Below are 19,268 nucleotides of genomic sequence, written 5' to 3' on the forward strand. Positions count from 1 at the left end.
GGTGGACTGTACTGTCTGTCGTAGTGTAAACAGGGTGGACAGGACTACTGTCTGTCGTAGTGTAAACAGGGTGGACAGGACTGTCTGTTGTAGTGTAAACAGGGTGGACAGGACTGTACTGTCTGTCGTAGTGTAAACGGGGTGGACAGGACTGTCTGTTGTAGTGTAAACGGGGTGGACAGGACTGTACTGTCTGTCGTAGTGTAAACAGGGTGGACAGGACTGTACTGTCTGTCGTAGTGTAAACAGGGTGGACTGTACTGTCTGTCGTAGTGTAAACAGGGTGGACAGGACTGTACTGTCTGTTGTAGTGTAAACAGGGTGGACAGGACTGTACTGTCTGTCGTAGTGTAAACAGGGTGGACTGTACTGTCTGTATTGATACAATCACAATGGACCTGTAGTGGCAGGCAGCACTAATAGTCACTACAATTAGTTTTGTTAAATGGTCCCTTTTGTTCTGAGTTGAGTAACTACCCTAAGGTGATTAACAGTTATGCAACACTCAGCCTGTAAATACCAACTAGTAGGTTTGTTTTTACAAATAAAAGTATGGCCACACACACACACACACACACACACTGTGTTCTTGGGGCTGTGGGTTAGGAGGGGGGGGGCTGTGGGTTAGGGGGGGGGGGGGGGGCGCTGTGGGTTAGGAGGGGGGGCTGTGGGTTAGGAGATGGGGGCGCTGTGGGTTAGGAGATGGGGGCGCTGTGGGTTAGGAGGGGGGGGGCTGTGGGTTAGCTACAGGTTTAGTAGTAATGTAGAGCAGGTCTGGACATCTGCAGGGAAGACGTGTGTCTGAACAGATGGAATGAGTCACGTGTGTATGTGTTAGTTTACGTGTGTATGTGGTCATCGGCATACTTGGCCCATGTTTTATAGGTTTTAATGAATTGGGCCCCAGCTGCTAAGGGGCCCCAACTGACTGTCTTTTAAAGGTGCAATATGCAGAAATAAGCCTTATTAATTAACATGGGACCAACACTTTACATGTTGCGTTTTTTATATTTTTGTTCAATGTAGATTCAATGGTTGTAAAGATGGGGAGAGGTCTGTCCGCGATAAAGAGATCTGTTCTGCTTTTTCGACACCACACTCCACAAAGCAAGTCCTGGAGGCTCTAGTTTTTATCTTGTCTTGATTATTGTCCAGTCATGTGGTCCAGTGCTGCAGGTAAAGACCTCGCTAAGCTGCAGAACAGCCCAGAACAGAGCGCCACGTCTTGCTCTTCATTGTCATCAGAGGGCTGATATAAATACTATGTATTCCAGTCTCTCTTGGCTCAGAGTTTGAGGAGAGACTGATTGCATCACTTCTTTATTTTTATAAGAAACATTAATGTGTTAAACATTTCAAATTGTTTGCATAGTCAACTTACACACAGCTCTGACACACACACACTTACCCCACCAGACATTTCACCAGGGGTCTTTCCACAGTCCCCGAATCCAGAACAGATTAAAGAAAGTGTTTCGTATTATACAGAGCCCTTATTGCCTGCAACTCCCTTCCATCATATATTGTTCAGATGTGCCTGTCTCAAATCAGTCTAATGTAGCAACATGTGAAATGGTGTTTTTCACATTGGATAAAAGTAGAGACTCAGAGATACAACATGGTATATCACACACTAGAGTTGAGGAACAACAGGAAAGTAATTATGCTTTGAAAGTTGATTAAACTAGTAAACTCACTTTTGATAAAATGGCCTTTGAATATTTTGGTACTACTACTGGAGAGCCCTTTGTTTCCACCCTTCACCATTGTTCACACCCTCTTAAACTTTAGCCCCACCCATCTCTTAAGCCTTAGCCCCACCCATCTCTTAAGCCTTAGCCCCACCCATCTCTTAAGCCTTAGCCCCACCCATCTCTTAAGCCTTAGCCCCACCCATCTCTTAAGCCAGAGCCCCACCCATCTCTTTAAAGGTTGATCTGAGCATTCTGTACTAACTTGCATTGTTTTCCCCCCGCCATCAGTCTACACACAATACCCCGTAATGACAAAGTAAAAACTTTCTTTTTGCATGTGTATTTAAAATTTAAAAAACTGAAATGTGACGTTTACATAAATATTCAGACCCTTCTACTCAGTACTTTGTTAAAGCACCTTTGACAGTGATTACAACCTCCAGTCTTCTTAGGTATGACGCTACAAGCTTGGCACACCTGTATTTGGAGAGTTTCTCCCATTCTTCTCTGCAGATCCTCTCAAGCTCTGTCAGGTTGGATGGGGAGTGTCGCTCCACAGCTATTTTCAGGTCTCTCCAGGGATGTTCGATCGGGTTGAAGTCTGGTCTCTCTGGCTGGGCTACTCAAAAACATTCAGAGAGTTGTCCTGGTGCCACTCCTACTCTGTCTTGGCTGTGTGCTTAGGGTCATTGTCCTGTTAGACTGGGGCGAAGGTTCATCATCTGAGGTCCTGATCGCTCTGGACCAGGTTTTCATCAAGGATCTCTCTGTACTTTGCTCAGTTCATCTTTCCCTCGGTCCTGACTAGTTTCCCAGTCCCTGCTACTGAGAAACATTCCATGATGCTGCCACCACCATGCTTCACCGTAGGGATGGTGCCAGGTTTCCTCCAGACGTGACGCTTGGCATTCAGGCCAAAGAGTTCAATCTTTGTTTCATCAGAACAGAGACTCTTGTTTCTCATGGTCTGAGAGTCCTTTAGGTGTCTTTTGGCAAATATCAAGCGGGCTGTCATGTGCCTTTTACTGAGGAGTGGCTTCCGTCTGGCCACTCTACCATAAAGACCTGATTGGTGGAGTGCTGCAGAGATGGTTGTCCTACTGGAAGATTCTCCCATCTCCACAGAGGAACTCTAGAGCTCTGTCAGAGTGACCATCGGGTTCTTGGTCACCTCCCTGACCAAGGCCATCCTCCCCTGATTGCTCAGTTTGTCCGGTGGTTCGTAAATTAAAGAACAACGGAGGTTGAATGTGTTGAAGATAAATACACAAGTCAGAGACGAGAGGTCAAAAGGACCAGAAGTCAATGAAGTAAAAACGAAAGTGTTTTTTCTGTAATAAGGTCAGTGGTTCAGAGACATGGGAGGAATATGTCTTCTGAAATTGGATACTTGTTAATTGGCCATTGGCTTGTTTTTTTTGCAAGGAATTCTAATTGGTCAACCACAGGCTAAGGGCTGGGTTATAAAACGACACGCTGTCCCTTTGTTCTGGGGAGAGAACCACTGGAGAGAATCACTGAGGACAGGGGAGACCATCTACCTCTCTGTATGAGTTGTCCTCTTTGAATAAACCTGATTTGCTTTGGGGTCTGTGTTTATTAAAGAATAACATCAATTGCTAACAGAGGCCATTGTGTTCTTGGGGACATTCAATGTTGCAGACATTTTTGGTACCCTTCCCCAGATCTGTGCCTCGACACAATCCTGTCTCCGAGCTCTACGGACAATTCCTTCGACCTTATTTTGGGACCTTGTATAGACAGGTGTGTGCCTTTCCAAATCATGTCCAATCAATTGAATTTACCACAGGTGGATTCCAATCAAGTTGTAGAAACATCTCAAGGATGATCAATGAAAAATAGCAGAGCCAAGGACAACATACCTGTCTAGCTGAAGGTCAGGCAAGAGAGAACAATAGGAGGGTACGGTAACACAGAGACCCCATGACGGACCAAACCAAAATATACAAAACTTATACAATCAAGTGTATTTACAATATAGATATGAAAAAGTGTTTGCACACAACAACAAAAAATAACATTATCTATGCATCTGTATTGAAATAATAAGCATACTCTGAATTATGATTATGAAATGATTAACATCCCCTCTTGACAAGGCCTATTTGGTCCCTGTGTGCAATTTGGTGCATAATCTAGGAAGTAGTGATTCTGTTCCACTAGAGGGCAGCACAGCATCACTGTACATAGTAAGATATATTTGGGTAATGTCAGGGCATTGTTTTGTTTTTCTCTCTCTCCTATCAAAACAAGAAATACTGTTGTATTTGGAGATTTGAGTAGTGGATTTTGAAGGACACTTGTACCATACAGAATTATAGTAGCCAAACTGTCTTCATGAAAACCACAGTTCTGTAAGTCACAGTTAATATCCGTATGTTTGTAAGAAGGAACTAGGTTAAATGTATTCTGAATAGAGTTCTCGTTGTATGTTATTTTCGTCAAGACGGCACTATTTCCTGTCTCCCAAATGATGTAGTAGCCCCTCCTTGTTTTTAGTCTCTCTCCCCTCTCTCCTACTCTCCCCTCCCCGGCCCTGCCTGGCTCTGCATTTGGAAGGCTGATCTTCTGTGAAAAAAATCCCTGACATTTGAGTCTCTCCCGGGATTTACCGAGCATGCCCAGTGTTCGTCGTCTCCTCGGAGGAAACGGGTGTAGATTGGAGTCGGACGGAGCCAAGCCTGCTGCGTGTCAGTGCGACTTTACAGCTGGCTGTAAGGTTAGGAGCAACTGGCGCTACACCCTTTTCTTGTCCCAACAAATACTTTTTATATCTTTACAAGTATTTAAAAACTCCCTAGGATTTTTATCGGGAAGTATTTTTTTTCAACGTTTTTCTTTGATTGGAGGAGTTTATTTGCGCGTAGAAAAGTTGAGTTGAAGTCTGAGCAGTTTAGCAGCTCCGTGTGGTCGACTCCTCCACGTCAAGTCGAGCTCTGGTCGCAATCCTTTTTCTTTGCGACTCGGTTAGAAGCAAAAAAGCTGGTCTTTTAAATGCTTGTTAGGAAAATGGATCTGTTGAGCTATCAGTACCTGGACAAAATGAACAACAACATCGGAATAATTTGCTACGAAGGTAAACTATGTTTATTTACGTGATCCATTGACAAGTTATGTAACGTTGCTGCTTACTTTGTCACCTATAACAGGGATTTTATACTTCTTGATGGGGTGGGGGGGGGACAAAAACAGGTCTGCCTCACCACATCCATACCCACATCCATACCCACATCTATACACACATCTACACCCACACCTATACACACATCCATACCCACATCTATACACACATCTATACACACATCTACACCCACACCTATACACACATCTACACCCACACCTATACACACATCTATACCTACACCTATACACACATCTATACCTACACCTATACACACATCTACACCCACACCTATACACACATCCATACCCACATCTATACACACATCTATACACACATCTACACCCACACCTATACACACATCTACACCCACACCTATACACACATCTACACCCACACCTATACACACATCTATACCTACACCTATACACACATCTACACCCACACCTATACACACACCTATACACACACCTATACACACATCTATACACACATCTACACCCACACCTATACACACATCTACACCCACACCTATACACACATCTACACCCACACCTATACACACATCTACACCCACACCTATACACACATCTACACCCACATCTATACCTATACCCACATCTACACCCACATCTACATCTACATCTACACCCACACCTACACCCACACCTATACCCACATCTATACACACATCCATACCCACATCTATACACACATCTATACACACATCTACACCCACACCTATACACACATCTACACCCACACATATACACACATCTATACCCACATCTATACCCATATCTATACCTATACCCACATCTACACCCACATCTACATCTACATCTACACCCACACCTATACCCACATCTATACACACATCCATACCCACATCTATACACACATCTATACACACATCTACACCCACACCTATACACACATCTACACCCACACCTATACACACATCTATACCCACATCTATACCCACATCTATACCTATACCCACATCTACACCCACATCTACATCTACATCTACACCCACACCTACACCCACACCTATACCCACATCTATACACACATCCATACCCACATCTATACACACATCTACACCCACATCTATACACACATCTATACCCACATCTATACACACATCTACACCCACATCTATACACACATCTACACCCACATCTATACCCACATCTATACTTATACCCACATCTACACCCACATCTACACCCTCATCTACATCTACACCCACACCTACACCCACACCTATACCCACATCTATACACACATCTATACACACATCTATACACACATCTATACCCACATCTATACACACATCTATACACACATCTATACCTATACCCACATCTACACCCACATCTACATCTACACCCACACCTACACCCACACCTATACCCACATCTATACCCACATCTATACACACATCTACACCCACATCTATACACACATCTACACCCACACCTATACACACACCTATACCCACACCTATACCCACACCTATACCCACATCTATACCCACATCTATACCCACATCTACACCCACATCTATACACACATCTACACCCACACCTATACACACATCTACACCCACACCTATACACACATCTACACCCACATCTATACACACATCTACACCCACACCTATACACACACCTATACCCACATCCGTACCCACATCCGTACCCACATCCGTACCCACATCTGTACCCACATCTACACACACATCCGTACCCACATCCATACCCACATCTACCCACACCTATACCCACACCTATACCCACATCTACACCCACATCCATACCCACACATGCAGTCAGAGCCGGACCTATCCTTTTGGGGGCCTAAGTGATATTTAGTTGCCTCCCCCTCACCAGCTTGAGAAAAACATTTAAGCATCCCCCCTTTACAGTGGAGAGAAATTTAAATGTTAGAGTACATTTCTGCAATTGTACACAATTTAGCAATGTGGGCATAGATAAAATGTTGTAGTTTTTAAAGCAAGTGTGCTTCAATTCAACACATTTTTGCCATTGTGGCGGAGAGAAGATATTGCAATTTTACAACTCATTTAATTTTGTCTCATGGGGGAGGAGAGATGTTTTGCAGTTTTTAATATGGTAACGACTCACAACCAAATGTCAAAATTACACAAAATGAACATGTGCTCTACTATTCTAACTCTCAAAAGTAAGTTCAGACCCTGACTGAGTTCCCCATGGGCAGCCGGTTGCTCATCCCAGGCCTATACATTGTAGCATCTGTTTACCTGTGGTGGGATGGTCTTCCTGTGGTGGGATGGTCTACCTGTGGTGGGATGGTCTGCCTATGGTGGGATGGTTTACCTGTGGTGGGATGGTTTACCTGTGGTGGGATGGTTTACCTGTGGTGGGATGGTTTACCTGTGGTGGGATGGTCTACCTGTGGCGGGTCTACCTTTTTCACAGATGGTCTACCTGTGGCGGGTCTACCTTTTTCACAGATGGTCTACCTGTGGTGGGATGGTCTACCTGTGGTGGGATGGTCTACCTGTGGTGGGATGGTCTACCTATGGTGGGATGGTTTACCTGTGGTGGGATGGTTTACCTGTGGTGGGATGGTTTACCTGTGGTGGGATGGTTTACCTGTGGTGGGATGGTTTACCTGTGGTGGGATGGTTTACCTGTGGTGGGATGGTCTACCTGTGGCGGGTCTACCTTTTTCACAGATGGTCTACCTGTGGTGGGATGGTCTACCTGTGGTGGGATGGTCTACCTGTGGTGGAATGGTCTACCTGTGGTGGAATGGTCTACCTGTGGTGGAATGGTCTACCTGTGGTGGGATGGTCTACCTGTGTTTGGATGGTCTACCTGTGGTGGGATGGTCTACCTGTGGTTGGATGGTCTACCTGTGGTGGGATGGTCTACCTGTGGTTGGATGGTCTACCTGTGGTGGGATGGTCTACAGTTGAATTCGGAAGTTTACATACACCTTAGCCAAATACATTTAAACTCAGTTTTTCACAGTTCCTGGTATTTAATCGTAGTAAAAAATCCCTGTTTTAGTTCATTTAGGAACACAACTTTATTTTAAGAATGTGAAATGTCAGAATAATAGTGGAGAGTCAGGATTGAGGTCAGGGCTTTCTGATGGCCACTCCAATACCTTGACTTTGTTGTCCTTAAGCCATTTTGCTACAACTTTGGAAATATGCTTGGGGTCATTGTCCATTTGGAAGACCCATTTGCGACCAAGCTTAAACTTCCTGACTGATGTCTTGAGATGTTGCTTCAATATATTCACATAATTTTCCTTCCTCATGATGCCATCTATTTTGTGAAGTGCACCAGCCCCTTTCTCTCTCTGGTCTCTCTCTCTCTCTCTGGTGTCTCTCTCTCTGGTCTGTCCCTGGTCTCTCTCTGTGTGGTCTCTCTGGCGTCTCTCAATTCAATTCAAGGGGCTTTATTGGCATGGGAAACATGTGTTCACATTGCCAAAGCAAGTGAAGTGCATATAAAATAAATGAACAGTAAACATTACACTCACAGAAGTTCCAAAAGAATATACATTTTAAATGTCATATTTTATATATATATATATATATATACAGTGTTGTAACGATGTGCAAATAGTTCAAGTACAAAAGGGAAAATAAATAAACATAAATATGGGTTGTATTTACAATGGTGTTTGTTCTTTACTGGTTGCCCTTTTCTTGTGGCAACAGGTCACAAATCTTGCTGCTGTGACGGCACACTGTGGAATTTCACCCAGTAGATATGGGAGTTTATCAAAATTGGATTTGTTTTCAAAATTTTTTATGGATCTGTGTAATTTGAGGGAAATATGTCTCTCTAATATGGTCATACATTGGGCAGGAGGTTAGGAAGTGCAGCTCAGTTTCCACCTCATTTTGTGGGCAGTGAGCACATACATAGCCTGTCTTCTCTTGAGAGCCATGTCTGCCTACTACAGCCTTTCTCAATAGCAAGGCACTACAGCCTTTCTCAATAGCAAGGCTCTGCTCACTTTGACACATAGTCAAAGCTTTCCTTAAGTTTTGGTCAGTCACAGTGGTCAGGTATTCTGCCGCTGTGTACTCTCTGTTTCAAATAGCATTCTAGTTTGCTCTGTTTTTTTGTTAATTCTTTCCAATGTGTCAAGTAATTATCTTTTTGTTTTCTCATTATTTGGTTGGGTCTAATTGGTCTCTCTCTCTCTGGTCTCTTCTCTCCCCCTCTCTCTCTCTGGTCTCTCTTCTCTCTCTCTCTCTGGTCTCTTCTCTCTCTGGTCTCTTCTCTCTCTCTGGTCTTCACTCTCATCCTCTTATCCCTCTCTCTCTTCTGCCTCTCCCTTTCTCTCCTGCCTCTCTCTCTCTCTCCTGCCTCTCTCTCTCTTCTGCCTCTCTCTCTTCTGCCTCTCTCTCTTCTGCCTCTCTCTCTTCTGCCTCTCTCTCTTCTGCCTCTCTCTCTTCTGCCTCTCTCGCTTCTGCCTCTCTCGCTTCTGCCCCTCTCTCTCTCTCTCGGGTCTCTTTTCCCTCTCTCTCTGGTCTCTTTTCCCTCTCTCTCTGGTCTCTTTTCCCTCTCTCTCTCGTCTCTTCTCCCTCTCTCTCTGGTCTCTTCTCCCTCTCTCTCTGGTCCCTTCTCCCTCTCTCTCGGGTCTCTTCTCCCTCTCTGGTCTCTTTTCCCTCTCTCTCTGGTCTCTTTTCCCTCTCTCTCTGGTCTCTTCTCCCTCTTTCTCTCTCTGGTCTCTTCTCTCTCTCTCTCTCTCTGGTATATTCTCCCTCTCTCTCTCTCTGGTCTCTTCTCCCTCTCTCTCTCTCTCTGGTCTCTTCTCCCCCTCTCTCTCTCTGGTCTCTTCTCCCCCTCTCTCTCTCTGGTCTCTTCTCCCCCTCTCTCTCTCTGGTCTTTTCTCCCTCTCTCTCTCTGGTCTCTTCTCTCTCTCTCTCTCTGGTCTCTTCTCCCTCTCTCTCTCTGGTCTCTTCTCTCTCTCTCTCTCTGGTCTCTTCTCCCTCTCGCTCTCTCTCTGTTCTCTTCTCCCTCTCTCCCTCTCTGGTCTTTTCTCTCTCTCTCCCTCTCTGGTCTTTTCTCTCTCTCTCTCTCTGGTCTCTTCTCCCTCTTTCTCTCTCTGGTCTCTTCTCCCTCTCTCCCTCTCTGGTCTTTTCTCTCTCTCTCCCTCTCTGGTCTTTTCTCTCTCTCTCTCTGGTCTCTTCTCCCTCTTTCTCTCTCTGGTCTCTTCTCCCTCTCTCTCTCTCTGGCCTCCTCTCTCTCTCTCTCTGGCCTCCTCTCTCTCTCTCTGGCCTCCTCTCTCTCTCTCTGGCCTCCTCTCTCTCTCTCTCTCTGGCCTCCTCTCTCTCTCTCTCTGGCCTCCTCACTCTCTCTCTGGTCTCTTCTCTCTCTCTGGTCTCTTCTCTCTTTCTCTCTGGCCTCCTCTCTCTCTCTCTGGTCCCTTCTCCCTCTCTCTCTGGTCCCTTCTCCCTCTCTCTCGGGTCTCTTCTCCCTCTCTGGTCTCTTTTCCCTCTCTCTCTGGTCTCTTTTCCCTCTCTCTCTGGTCTCTTCTCCCTCTTTCTCTCTCTGGTCTCTTCTCTCTCTCTCTCTCTCTGGTATATTCTCCCTCTCTCTCTCTCTGGTCTCTTCTCCCTCTCTCTCTCTCTGGTCTCTTCTCCCCCTCTCTCTCTCTGGTCTCTTCTCCCCCTCTCTCTCTCTGGTCTCTTCTCCCCCTCTCTCTCTCTGGTCTTTTCTCCCTCTCTCTCTCTGGTCTCTTCTCTCTCTCTCTCTCTGGTCTCTTCTCCCTCTCTCTCTCTGGTCTCTTCTCTCTCTCTCTCTCTGGTCTCTTCTCCCTCTCGCTCTCTCTCTGTTCTCTTCTCCCTCTCTCCCTCTCTGGTCTTTTCTCTCTCTCTCCCTCTCTGGTCTTTTCTCTCTCTCTCTCTCTGGTCTCTTCTCCCTCTTTCTCTCTCTGGTCTCTTCTCCCTCTCTCCCTCTCTGGTCTTTTCTCTCTCTCTCCCTCTCTGGTCTTTTCTCTCTCTCTCTCTGGTCTCTTCTCCCTCTTTCTCTCTCTGGTCTCTTCTCCCTCTCTCTCTCTGGCCTCCTCTCTCTCTCTGGCCTCCTCTCTCTCTCTCTGGCCTCCTCTCTCTCTCTATGGCCTCCTCTCTCTCTCTCTGGCCTCCTCTCTCTCTCTCTCTCTGGCCTCCTCTCTCCCTCTCTGGTCTCTTCTCCCTCTTTCTCTCTCTGGTCTCTTCTCTCTCTCTCTCTCTCTGGTATATTCTCCCTCTCTCTCTCTCTGGTCTCTTCTCCCTCTCTCTCTCTCTGGTCTCTTCTCCCTCTCTCTCTCTCTGGTCTCTTCTCCCCCTCTCTCTCTCTGGTCTCTTCTCCCCCTCTCTCTCTCTGATCTCTTCTCCCTCTCTCTCTCTGGTCTCTTCTCCCTCTCTCTCTCTTGTCTCTTCTCCCTCTCTCTCTCTGGTCTCTTCTCCCTCTCTCTCTCTGGTCTCTTCTCCCTCTCTCTCTCTGGTCTCTTCTCCCTCTCTCTCTCTCTGGTCTCTTCTCCCTCTCTCTCTCTGGTCTCTTCTCTCTCTCTCTCTCTGGTCTCTTCTCTCTCTCTCTCTGTTCTCTTCTCCCTCTCTCCCTCTCTGGTCTTTTCTCTCTCTCCCTCTCTGGTCTTTTCTCTCTCTCTCTCTGGTCTCTTCTCCCTCTTTCTCTCTGGCCTCCTCTCTCTCTCTGGCCTCCTCTCTCTCTCTCTGGCCTCCTCTCTCTCTCTCTAGCCTCCTGTCTCTCTCTCTGGCCTCCTCTCTCTCTCTCTGGCCTCCTCTCTCTCTCTCTCTGGCCTCCTATCTCTCTCTCTGGTCTCTTCTCTCTCTCTGGTCTCTTCTCTCTTTCTCTCTGGTCCCTTCTCCCTCTCTCTCTGGTCCCTTCTCCCTCTCTCTCTGGTCCCTTCTCCCTCTCTCTCGGGTCTCTTCTCCCTCTCTCTCTGGTCTCTTCTCCCTCTTTCTCTCTCTGGTCTCTTCTCCCTCTCTCTCTCTGGTCTCTTCTCCCTCTCTCTCTCTCTGGTCTCTTCTCCCTCTCTCTCTCTCTCTGGTATCTTCTCCCTCTCTCTCTCTCTGGTCTCTTCTCCCTCTCTCTCTCTCTGGTCTCTTCTCCCTCTCTCTCTCTCTCTGGTCTCTTCTCCCTCTCTCTCTCTCTGGTCTCTTCTCCCTCTCTCTCTCTCTCTGGTCTCTTCTCCCTCTCTCTCTCTCTGGTCTCTTCTCCCTCCCTCTCTCTCGGGTCTCTTCTCCCTCTCTGGTCTCTTCTCCCTCTCTCTCTGGTCCCTTCTCCCTCTCCCTATGGTCTCTTCTCTCTCTCTCCCTCTGGTCTCTTCTCCCTCTTTCTCTCTCTGGTCTCTTCTCCCTCTCTCTCTCTCTGGCCTCCTCTCTCTCTCTCTCTGGCCTCCTCTCTCTCTCTCTGGCCTCCTCTCTCTCTCTCTGGCCTCCTCTCTCTCTCTCTCTCTCTGGCCTCCTCTCTCTCTCTCTCTCTGGCCTCCTCTCTCTCTCTCTGGTCTCTTCTCTCTCTCTGGTCTCTTCTCTCATTCTCTCTGGCCTCCTCTCTCTCTCTCTGGTCCCTTCTCCCTCTCTCTCTGGTCCCTTCTCCCTCTCTCTCGGGTCTCTTCTCCCTCTCTGGTCTCTTTTCCCTCTCTCTCTGGTCTCTTTTCCCTCTCTCTCTGGTCTCTTCTCCCTCTTTCTCTCTCTGGTCTCTTCTCTCTCTCTCTCTCTCTGGTATATTCTCCCTCTCTCTCTCTCTGGTCTCTTCTCCCTCTCTCTCTCTCTGGTCTCTTCTCCCCCTCTCTCTCTCTGGTCTCTTCTCCCCCTCTCTCTCTCTGGTCTCTTCTCCCCCTCTCTCTCTCTGGTCTTTTCTCCCTCTCTCTCTCTGGTCTCTTCTCTCTCTCTCTCTCGGGTCTCTTCTCCTCTCTCTCTGGTCTCTTCTCCCTCTCTCTTGGGTCTCTTCTCCCTCTCTCTCTGGTCGCTTCTCCCTCTCTCTCGGGTCTCTTCTCCCTCTCTGGTCTCTTTTCCCTCTCTCTCTGGTCTCTTCTCCCTCTTTCTCTCTCTGGTCTCTTCTCCCTCTCTCTCTCTGGTCTCTTCTCCCTCTCTCTCTCTCTGGTCTCTTCTCCCTCTCTCTCTCTCTGGTATCTTCTCCCTCTCTCTCTCTCTGGTCTCTTCTCCCTCTCTCTCTCTCTCTGGTCTCTTCTCCCTCTCTCTCTCTCTGGTCTCTTCTCCCTCTCTCTCTCTCTCTGGTCTCTTCTCCCTCTCTCTCTCTCTGGTCTCTTCTCCCTCTCTCTCTCTCTCTGGTCTCTTCTCCCTCTCTCTCTCTCTGGTCTCTTCTCCCTCCCTCTCTCTCGGGTCTCTTCTCCCTCTCTGGTCTCTTCTCCCTCTCTCTCTGGTCCCTTCTCCCTCTCCCTATGGTCTCTTCTCTCTCTCTCCCTCTGGTCTCTTCTCCCTCTTTCTCTCTCTGGTCTCTTCTCCCTCTCTCTCTCTCTGGCCTCCTCTCTCTCTCTCTCTGGCCTCCTCTCTCTCTCTCTCTGGCCTCCTCTCTCTCTCTCTGGCCTCCTCTCTCTCTCTCTCTCTCTGGCCTCCTCTCTCTCTCTCTCTCTGGCCTCCTCTCTCTCTCTCTGGTCTCTTCTCTCTCTCTGGTCTCTTCTCTCATTCTCTCTGGCCTCCTCTCTCTCTCTCTGGTCCCTTCTCCCTCTCTCTCTGGTCCCTTCTCCCTCTCTCTCGGGTCTCTTCTCCCTCTCTGGTCTCTTTTCCCTCTCTCTCTGGTCTCTTTTCCCTCTCTCTCTGGTCTCTTCTCCCTCTTTCTCTCTCTGGTCTCTTCTCTCTCTCTCTCTCTCTGGTATATTCTCCCTCTCTCTCTCTCTGGTCTCTTCTCCCTCTCTCTCTCTCTGGTCTCTTCTCCCCCTCTCTCTCTCTGGTCTCTTCTCCCCCTCTCTCTCTCTGGTCTCTTCTCCCCCTCTCTCTCTCTGGTCTTTTCTCCCTCTCTCTCTCTGGTCTCTTCTCTCTCTCTCTCTCGGGTCTCTTCTCCTCTCTCTCTGGTCTCTTCTCCCTCTCTCTTGGGTCTCTTCTCCCTCTCTCTCTGGTCGCTTCTCCCTCTCTCTCGGGTCTCTTCTCCCTCTCTGGTCTCTTTTCCCTCTCTCTCTGGTCTCTTCTCCCTCTTTCTCTCTCTGGTCTCTTCTCCCTCTCTCTCTCTGGTCTCTTCTCCCTCTCTCTCTCTCTGGTCTCTTCTCCCTCTCTCTCTCTCTGGTATCTTCTCCCTCTCTCTCTCTCTGGTCTCTTCTCCCTCTCTCTCTCTCTGGTCTCTTCTCCCTCTCTCTCTCTCTGGTCTCTTCTCCCTCTCTCTCTCTCTCTGGTCTCTTCTCCCTCTCTCTCTCTCTCTGGTCTCTTCTCCCTCTCTCTCTCTCTGGTCTCTTCTCCCTCCCTCTCTCTCGGGTCTCTTCTCCCTCTCTGGTCTCTTCTCCCTCCCTCTCTCTCGGGTCTCTTCTCCCTCTCTGGTCTCTTCTCCCTCTCTCTATGGTCTCTTCTCTCTCTCTCCCTCTGGTCTCTTCTCCCTCTTTCTCTCTCTGGTCTCTTCTCCCTCTTTCTCTCTCTGGTCTCTTCTGCTTCTCTCTCTCTGGTCTCTTCTGCTTCTCTCTCTCTGGTCTCTTCTCCCTCTCTCTCTCTCTGGTCTCTTCTCCCTCTCCCTCTCTCTGGTGTCTTCTCCCTCTCTCTCTCTCTGGTCTCTTCTCCCCCTCTCTCGCTCTGGTCTCTTCTCCCCCTCTCTCTCTCTGGTCTCTTCTCCCCCTCTCTCTCTCTGGTCTCTTCTCCCTCTCTCTCTCTGGTCTCTTCTCCCTCTCTCTCTCTGGTCTCTTCTCCCTCTCTCTCTCTGGTCTCTTCTCCCTCTCTCTCTCTCTCTGTTCTCTTCTCCCTCTCTCCCTCTCTGGTCTTTTCTCTCTCTCTCCCTCTCTGGTCTTTTCTCTCTCTCTCTCTGGCCTCTTCTCCCTCTTTCTCTCTCTGGTCTCTTCTCCCTCTCTCTCTCTGGCCTCCTCTCTCTCTCTCTGGCCCCCTCTCTCTCTCTGGCCTCCTCTCTCTCTCTCTGGCCTCCTCGCTCTCTCTCTGGCCTCCTCTCTCTCTCTCTCTCTGGCCTCCTCTCTCTCTCTCTCTGGTCCCTTCTATCTTTCTCTCTGGCCTCCTCTCTCTCTCTCTCTGGTCCCTTCTCCCTCTCTCTCTGGTCCCTTCTCCCTCTCTCTCGGGTCTCTTCTCCCTCTCTGGTCTCTTTTCCCTCTCTCTCTGGTCTCTTCTCCCTCTTTCTCTCTCTGGTCTCTTCTCCCTCTCTCTCTCTGGTCTCTTCTCCCCCTCTCTCTCTCTGGTATCTTCTCCCTCTCTCTCTCTCTGGTCTCTTCTCCCTCTCTCTCTCTCTGGTCTCTTCTCCCTCTCTCTCTCTGGTCTCTTCTCCCTCTCTCTCTCTCTGGTCTCTTCTCCCTCTCTCTCTCTCTGGTCTCTTCTCCCTCTCTCTCTCTCTGGTCTCTTCTCCCTCCCTCTCTCTCGGGTCTCTTCTCCCTCTCTGGTCTCTTCTCCCTCTCTCTCTGGTCCCTTCTCCCTCTCTCTCTGGTCCCTTCTCCCTCTCTCTCTGGTCTCTTCTCCCTCTCTCTCTCTGGTCTCTTCTCCCTCTCTCTCTCTGGTCTCTTCTCCCTCTCTCTCTCTGGTCTCTTCTCCCTCTCTCTCTCTCTCTGTTCTCTTCTCCCTCTCTCCCTCTCTGGTCTTTTCTCTCTCTCTCCCTCTCTGGTCTTTTCTCTCTCTCTCTCTGGCCTCTTCTCCCTCTTTCTCTCTCTGGTCTCTTCTCCCTCTCTCTCTCTGGCCTCCTCTCTCTCTCTCTGGCCTCCTCTCTCTCTCTCTGGCCTCCTCTCTCTCTCTCTGGCCTCCTCGCTCTCTCTCTGGCCTCCTCTCTCTCTCTCTCTCTGGCCTCCTCTCTCTCTCTCTCTGGTCCCTTCTATCTTTCTCTCTGGCCTCCTCTCTCTCTCTCTCTGGTCTCTTCTCCCTCCCTCTCTCTCGGGTCTCTTCTCCCTCTCTGGTCTCTTCTCCCTCTCTCTCTGGTCCCTTCTCCCTCTCTCTCTGGTCCCTTCTCCCTCTCTCTCGGGTCTCTTCTCCCTCTCTGGTCTCTTTTCCCTCTCTCTCTGGTCTCTTCTCCCTCTTTCTCTCTCTGGTCTCTTCTCCCTCTCTCTCTCTGGTCTCTTCTCCCCCTCTCTCTCTCTTGTATCTTCTCCCTCTCTCTCTCTCTGGTCCCTTCTCCCTCTCTCTCGGGTCTCTTCTCCCTCTCTGGTCTCTTTTCCCTCTCTCTCTGGTCTCTTCTCCCTCTTTCTCTCTCTGGTCTCTTCTCCCTCTCTCTCTCTGGTCTCTTCTCCCCCTCTCTCTCTCTGGTATCTTCTCCCTCTCTCTCTCTCTGGTCTCTTCTCCCTCTCTCTCTCTCTGGTCTCTTCTCCCTCTCTCTCTCTGGTCTCTTCTCCCTCTCTCTCTCTCTGGTCTCTTCTCCCTCTCTCTCTCTCTGGTCTCTTCTCCCTCCCTCTCTCTCGGGTCTCTTCTCCCTCTCTGGTCTCTTCTCCCTCTCTCTCTGGTCCCTTCTCCCTCTCTCTCTGGTCCCTTCTCCCTCTCTCTCGGGTCTCTTCTCCCTCTCTGGTCTCTTTTCCCTCTCTCTCTGGTCTCTTCTCCCTCTTTCTCTCTCTGGTCTCTTCTCCCTCTCTCTCTCTGGTCTCTTCTCCCCCTCTCTCTCTCTGGTATCTTCTCCCTCTCTCTCTCTGGTCTCTTCTCCCTCTCTCTCTCTCTGGTCTCTTTTCCCTCCCTCTCTCTCGGGTCTCTTCTCCCTCTCTGGTCTCTTCTCCCTCTCTCTCTGGTCCCTTCTCCCTCTCTCTATGGTCTCTTCTCTCTCTCTCCCTCTGGTCTCTTCTCCCTCTCTCTCTCTCTGGTCTCTTCTCCCTCTCCCTCTCTCTGGTGTCTTCTCCCTCTCTCTCTCTCTGGTGTCTTCTCCCTCTCTCTCTCTCTGGTCTCTTCTCCCTATCTCTCTCTCTGGTCTCTTCTCCCCCTCTCTCTCTCTGGTCTCTTCTCCCCCTCTCTCTCTCTGGTCTCTTCTCCCCCTCTCTCTCTCTGGTCTCTTCTCCCTCTCTCTCTCTGGTCTCTTCTCCCTCTCTCTCTCTGGTCTCTTCTCCCTCTCTCTCTCTGGTCTCTTCTCCCTCTCTCTCTCTCTGGTCTCTTCTCCCTCTCTCTCTCTGGTCTCTTCTCTCTCTCTCTCTCTGGTCTCTTCTCCCTATCTCTCTCTCTCTGTTCTCTTCTCCCTCTCTCCCTCTCTGGTCTTTTCTCTCTCTCTCCCTCTCTGGTCTTTTCTCTCTCTCTGGTCTCTTCTCCCTCTTTCTCTCTCTGGTCTCTTCTCCCTCTCTCTCTCTGGCCTCCTCTCTCTCTCTGGCCTCCTCTCTCTCTCTCTGGCCTCCTCTCTCTCTCTCTGGCCTCCTCTCTCTCTCTCTCTGGCTTCCTCTCTCTCTCTCTCTGGCCTCCTCTCTCTCTCTCTGGTCTCTTCTCTCTCTCTCTGGTCTCTTCTCTCTTTCTCTCTGGCCTCCTCTCTCTCTCTCTCTGGTCCCTTCTCCCTCTCTCTCTGGTCCCTTCTCCCTCTCTCTCGGGTCTCTTCTCCCTCTCTGGTCTCTTTTCCCTCTCTCTCTGGTCTCTTCTCCCTCTTTCTCTCTCTGGTCTCTTCTCCCTCTCTCTCTCTGGTCTCTTCTCCCTCTCTCTCTCTCTGGTCTCTTCTCCCTCTCTCTCTCTCTGGTATCTTCTCCCTCTCTCTCTCTGGTCTCTTCTCCCTCTCTCTCTCTCTGGTCTCTTCTCCCTCTCTCTCTCTCTGGTCTCTTCTCCCTCTCTCTCTCTCTGGTCTCTTCTCCCTCCCTCTCTTTCGGGTCTCTTCTCCCTCTCTGGTCTCTTCTCCCTCTCTCTCTGGTCCCTTCTCCCTCTCTCTATGGTCTCTTCTCTCTCTCTCCCTCTGGTCTCTTCTCTCTCTTTCTCTCTCTGGTCTCTTCTCCCTCTTTCTCTCTCTGGTCTCTTCTCCTTCTCTCTCTCTGGTCTCTTCTCCCTCTCTCTCTCTCTGGTCTCTTCTCCCTCTCCCTCTCTCTGGTGTCTTCTCTCTCTCTCTCTCTCTGGTGTCTTCTCCCTCTCTCTCTCTCTCTGGTGTCTTCTCCCTCTCTCTCTCTCTCTGGTGTCTTCTCCCTCTCTCTCTCTCTGGTATCTTCTCCCTCTCTCCCTCTCTGGTCTTTTCTCTCTCTCTCCCTCTCTGGTCTTTTCACTCTCTCTCTCTCTCTGGTCCCTTCTCCCTCTCTCTCGGGTCTCTTCTCCCTCTTGGGTCTCTTCTCCCTCTCGGGTCTCTTCTCCCTCTCGGGTCTCTTCTCCCTCTCTGGTCTCTTCTCCTCTCTCTCTGGTCTCTTCTCCCTCTCTCTTGGGTGTCTTCTCCCTCTCTCTCGGGTCTCTTCTCCCTCTCTGGTCTCTTCTCCCTCTCTCTCTGGTCTCTTCTCCCTCTCTCTCTGGTCTCTTCTCCCTCTCTCTCTGGTCTCTTCTCCCCCTCTCTCTCTCTGGTCTCTTCTCCCTCTCTCTCTCTGGTCTCTTCTCCCTCTCTCTCTCTGGTCTCTTCTCCCTCTCTCTCTCTGGTCTCTTCTCTCTCTCTCTCTCTGGTCTCTTCTCCCTCTCTCTCTCTCTCTGTTCTCTTCTCCCTCTCTCCCTCTCTGGTCTTTTCTCTCTCTCTCATTCTCTGGTCTTTTCTCTCTCTCTCTCTGGCCTCTTCTCCCTCTTTATCTCTCTGGTCTCTTCTCCCTCTTTATCTCTCTGGTCTCTTCTCCCTCTCTCTCTCTGGCCTCCTCTCTCTCTCTGGCCTCCTCTCTCTCTCTCTGGCCTCCTCTCTCTCTCTCTGGCCTCCTCTCTCTCTCTCTGGCCTCCTCTCTCTCTCTCTCTGGCCTCCTCTCTCTCTCTCTCTCTGGCCTCCTCTCTCTCTCTCTGGTCTCTTCTCTCTCTCTCTGGTCTCTTCTCTCTTTCTCTCTGGCCTCCTCTCTCTCTCTCTGGTCCCTTCTCCCTCTCTCTCTGGTCCCTTCTCCCTCTCTCTCGGGTCTCTTCTCCCTCTCTGGTCTCTTTTCCCTCTTTCTCTCTCTGGTCTCTTCTCCCTCTCTCTCTCTGGTCTCTTCTCCCCCCCTCTCTCTCTGGTATCTTCTCCCTCTCTCTCTCTCTGGTCTCTTCTCCCTCTCTCTCTCTCTGGTCTCTTCTCCCTCCCTCTCTCTCAGGTCTCTTCTCCCTCTCTGGTCTCTTCTCCCTCTCTCTCTGGTCCCTTCTCCCTCTCTCTATGGTCTCTTCTCTCTCTCTCCCTCTGGTCTCTTCTCCCTCTTTCTCTCTCTGGTCTCTTCTGCTTCTCTCTCTCTGG

The 19,268-nt window shown here is 49.4% G+C and overlaps 1 protein-coding gene across 2 annotated transcripts in view; it reads left to right on the plus strand.

The window, feature by feature from the left end:
- The window catches only part of LOC110519238 (transcription cofactor vestigial-like protein 4), a 96,566-nt gene that overhangs the window by 18,637 nt on the left and 58,661 nt on the right, over positions 1-19,268 (plus strand). Inside the window, exon 1 of one of the 2 annotated variants that reach the window (XM_036950957.1) lies at positions 4,255-4,791. The exons of the other annotated variant lie outside the window; for it this stretch is intronic. Coding sequence (XP_036806852.1) covers positions 4,710-4,791 — 82 coding nt within the window. The 5' untranslated portion in view covers positions 4,255-4,709. Of the gene's footprint in view, positions 1-4,254; positions 4,792-19,268 lie in introns of those variants that run through there. 2 annotated transcript variants of the gene reach the window in all.

The sequence above is a fragment of the Oncorhynchus mykiss genome, chromosome 17, assembly GCF_013265735.2.
Source record: "Oncorhynchus mykiss isolate Arlee chromosome 17, USDA_OmykA_1.1, whole genome shotgun sequence".
In the NCBI taxonomy this organism is placed as follows: Eukaryota; Metazoa; Chordata; class Actinopteri; order Salmoniformes; family Salmonidae; genus Oncorhynchus; species Oncorhynchus mykiss.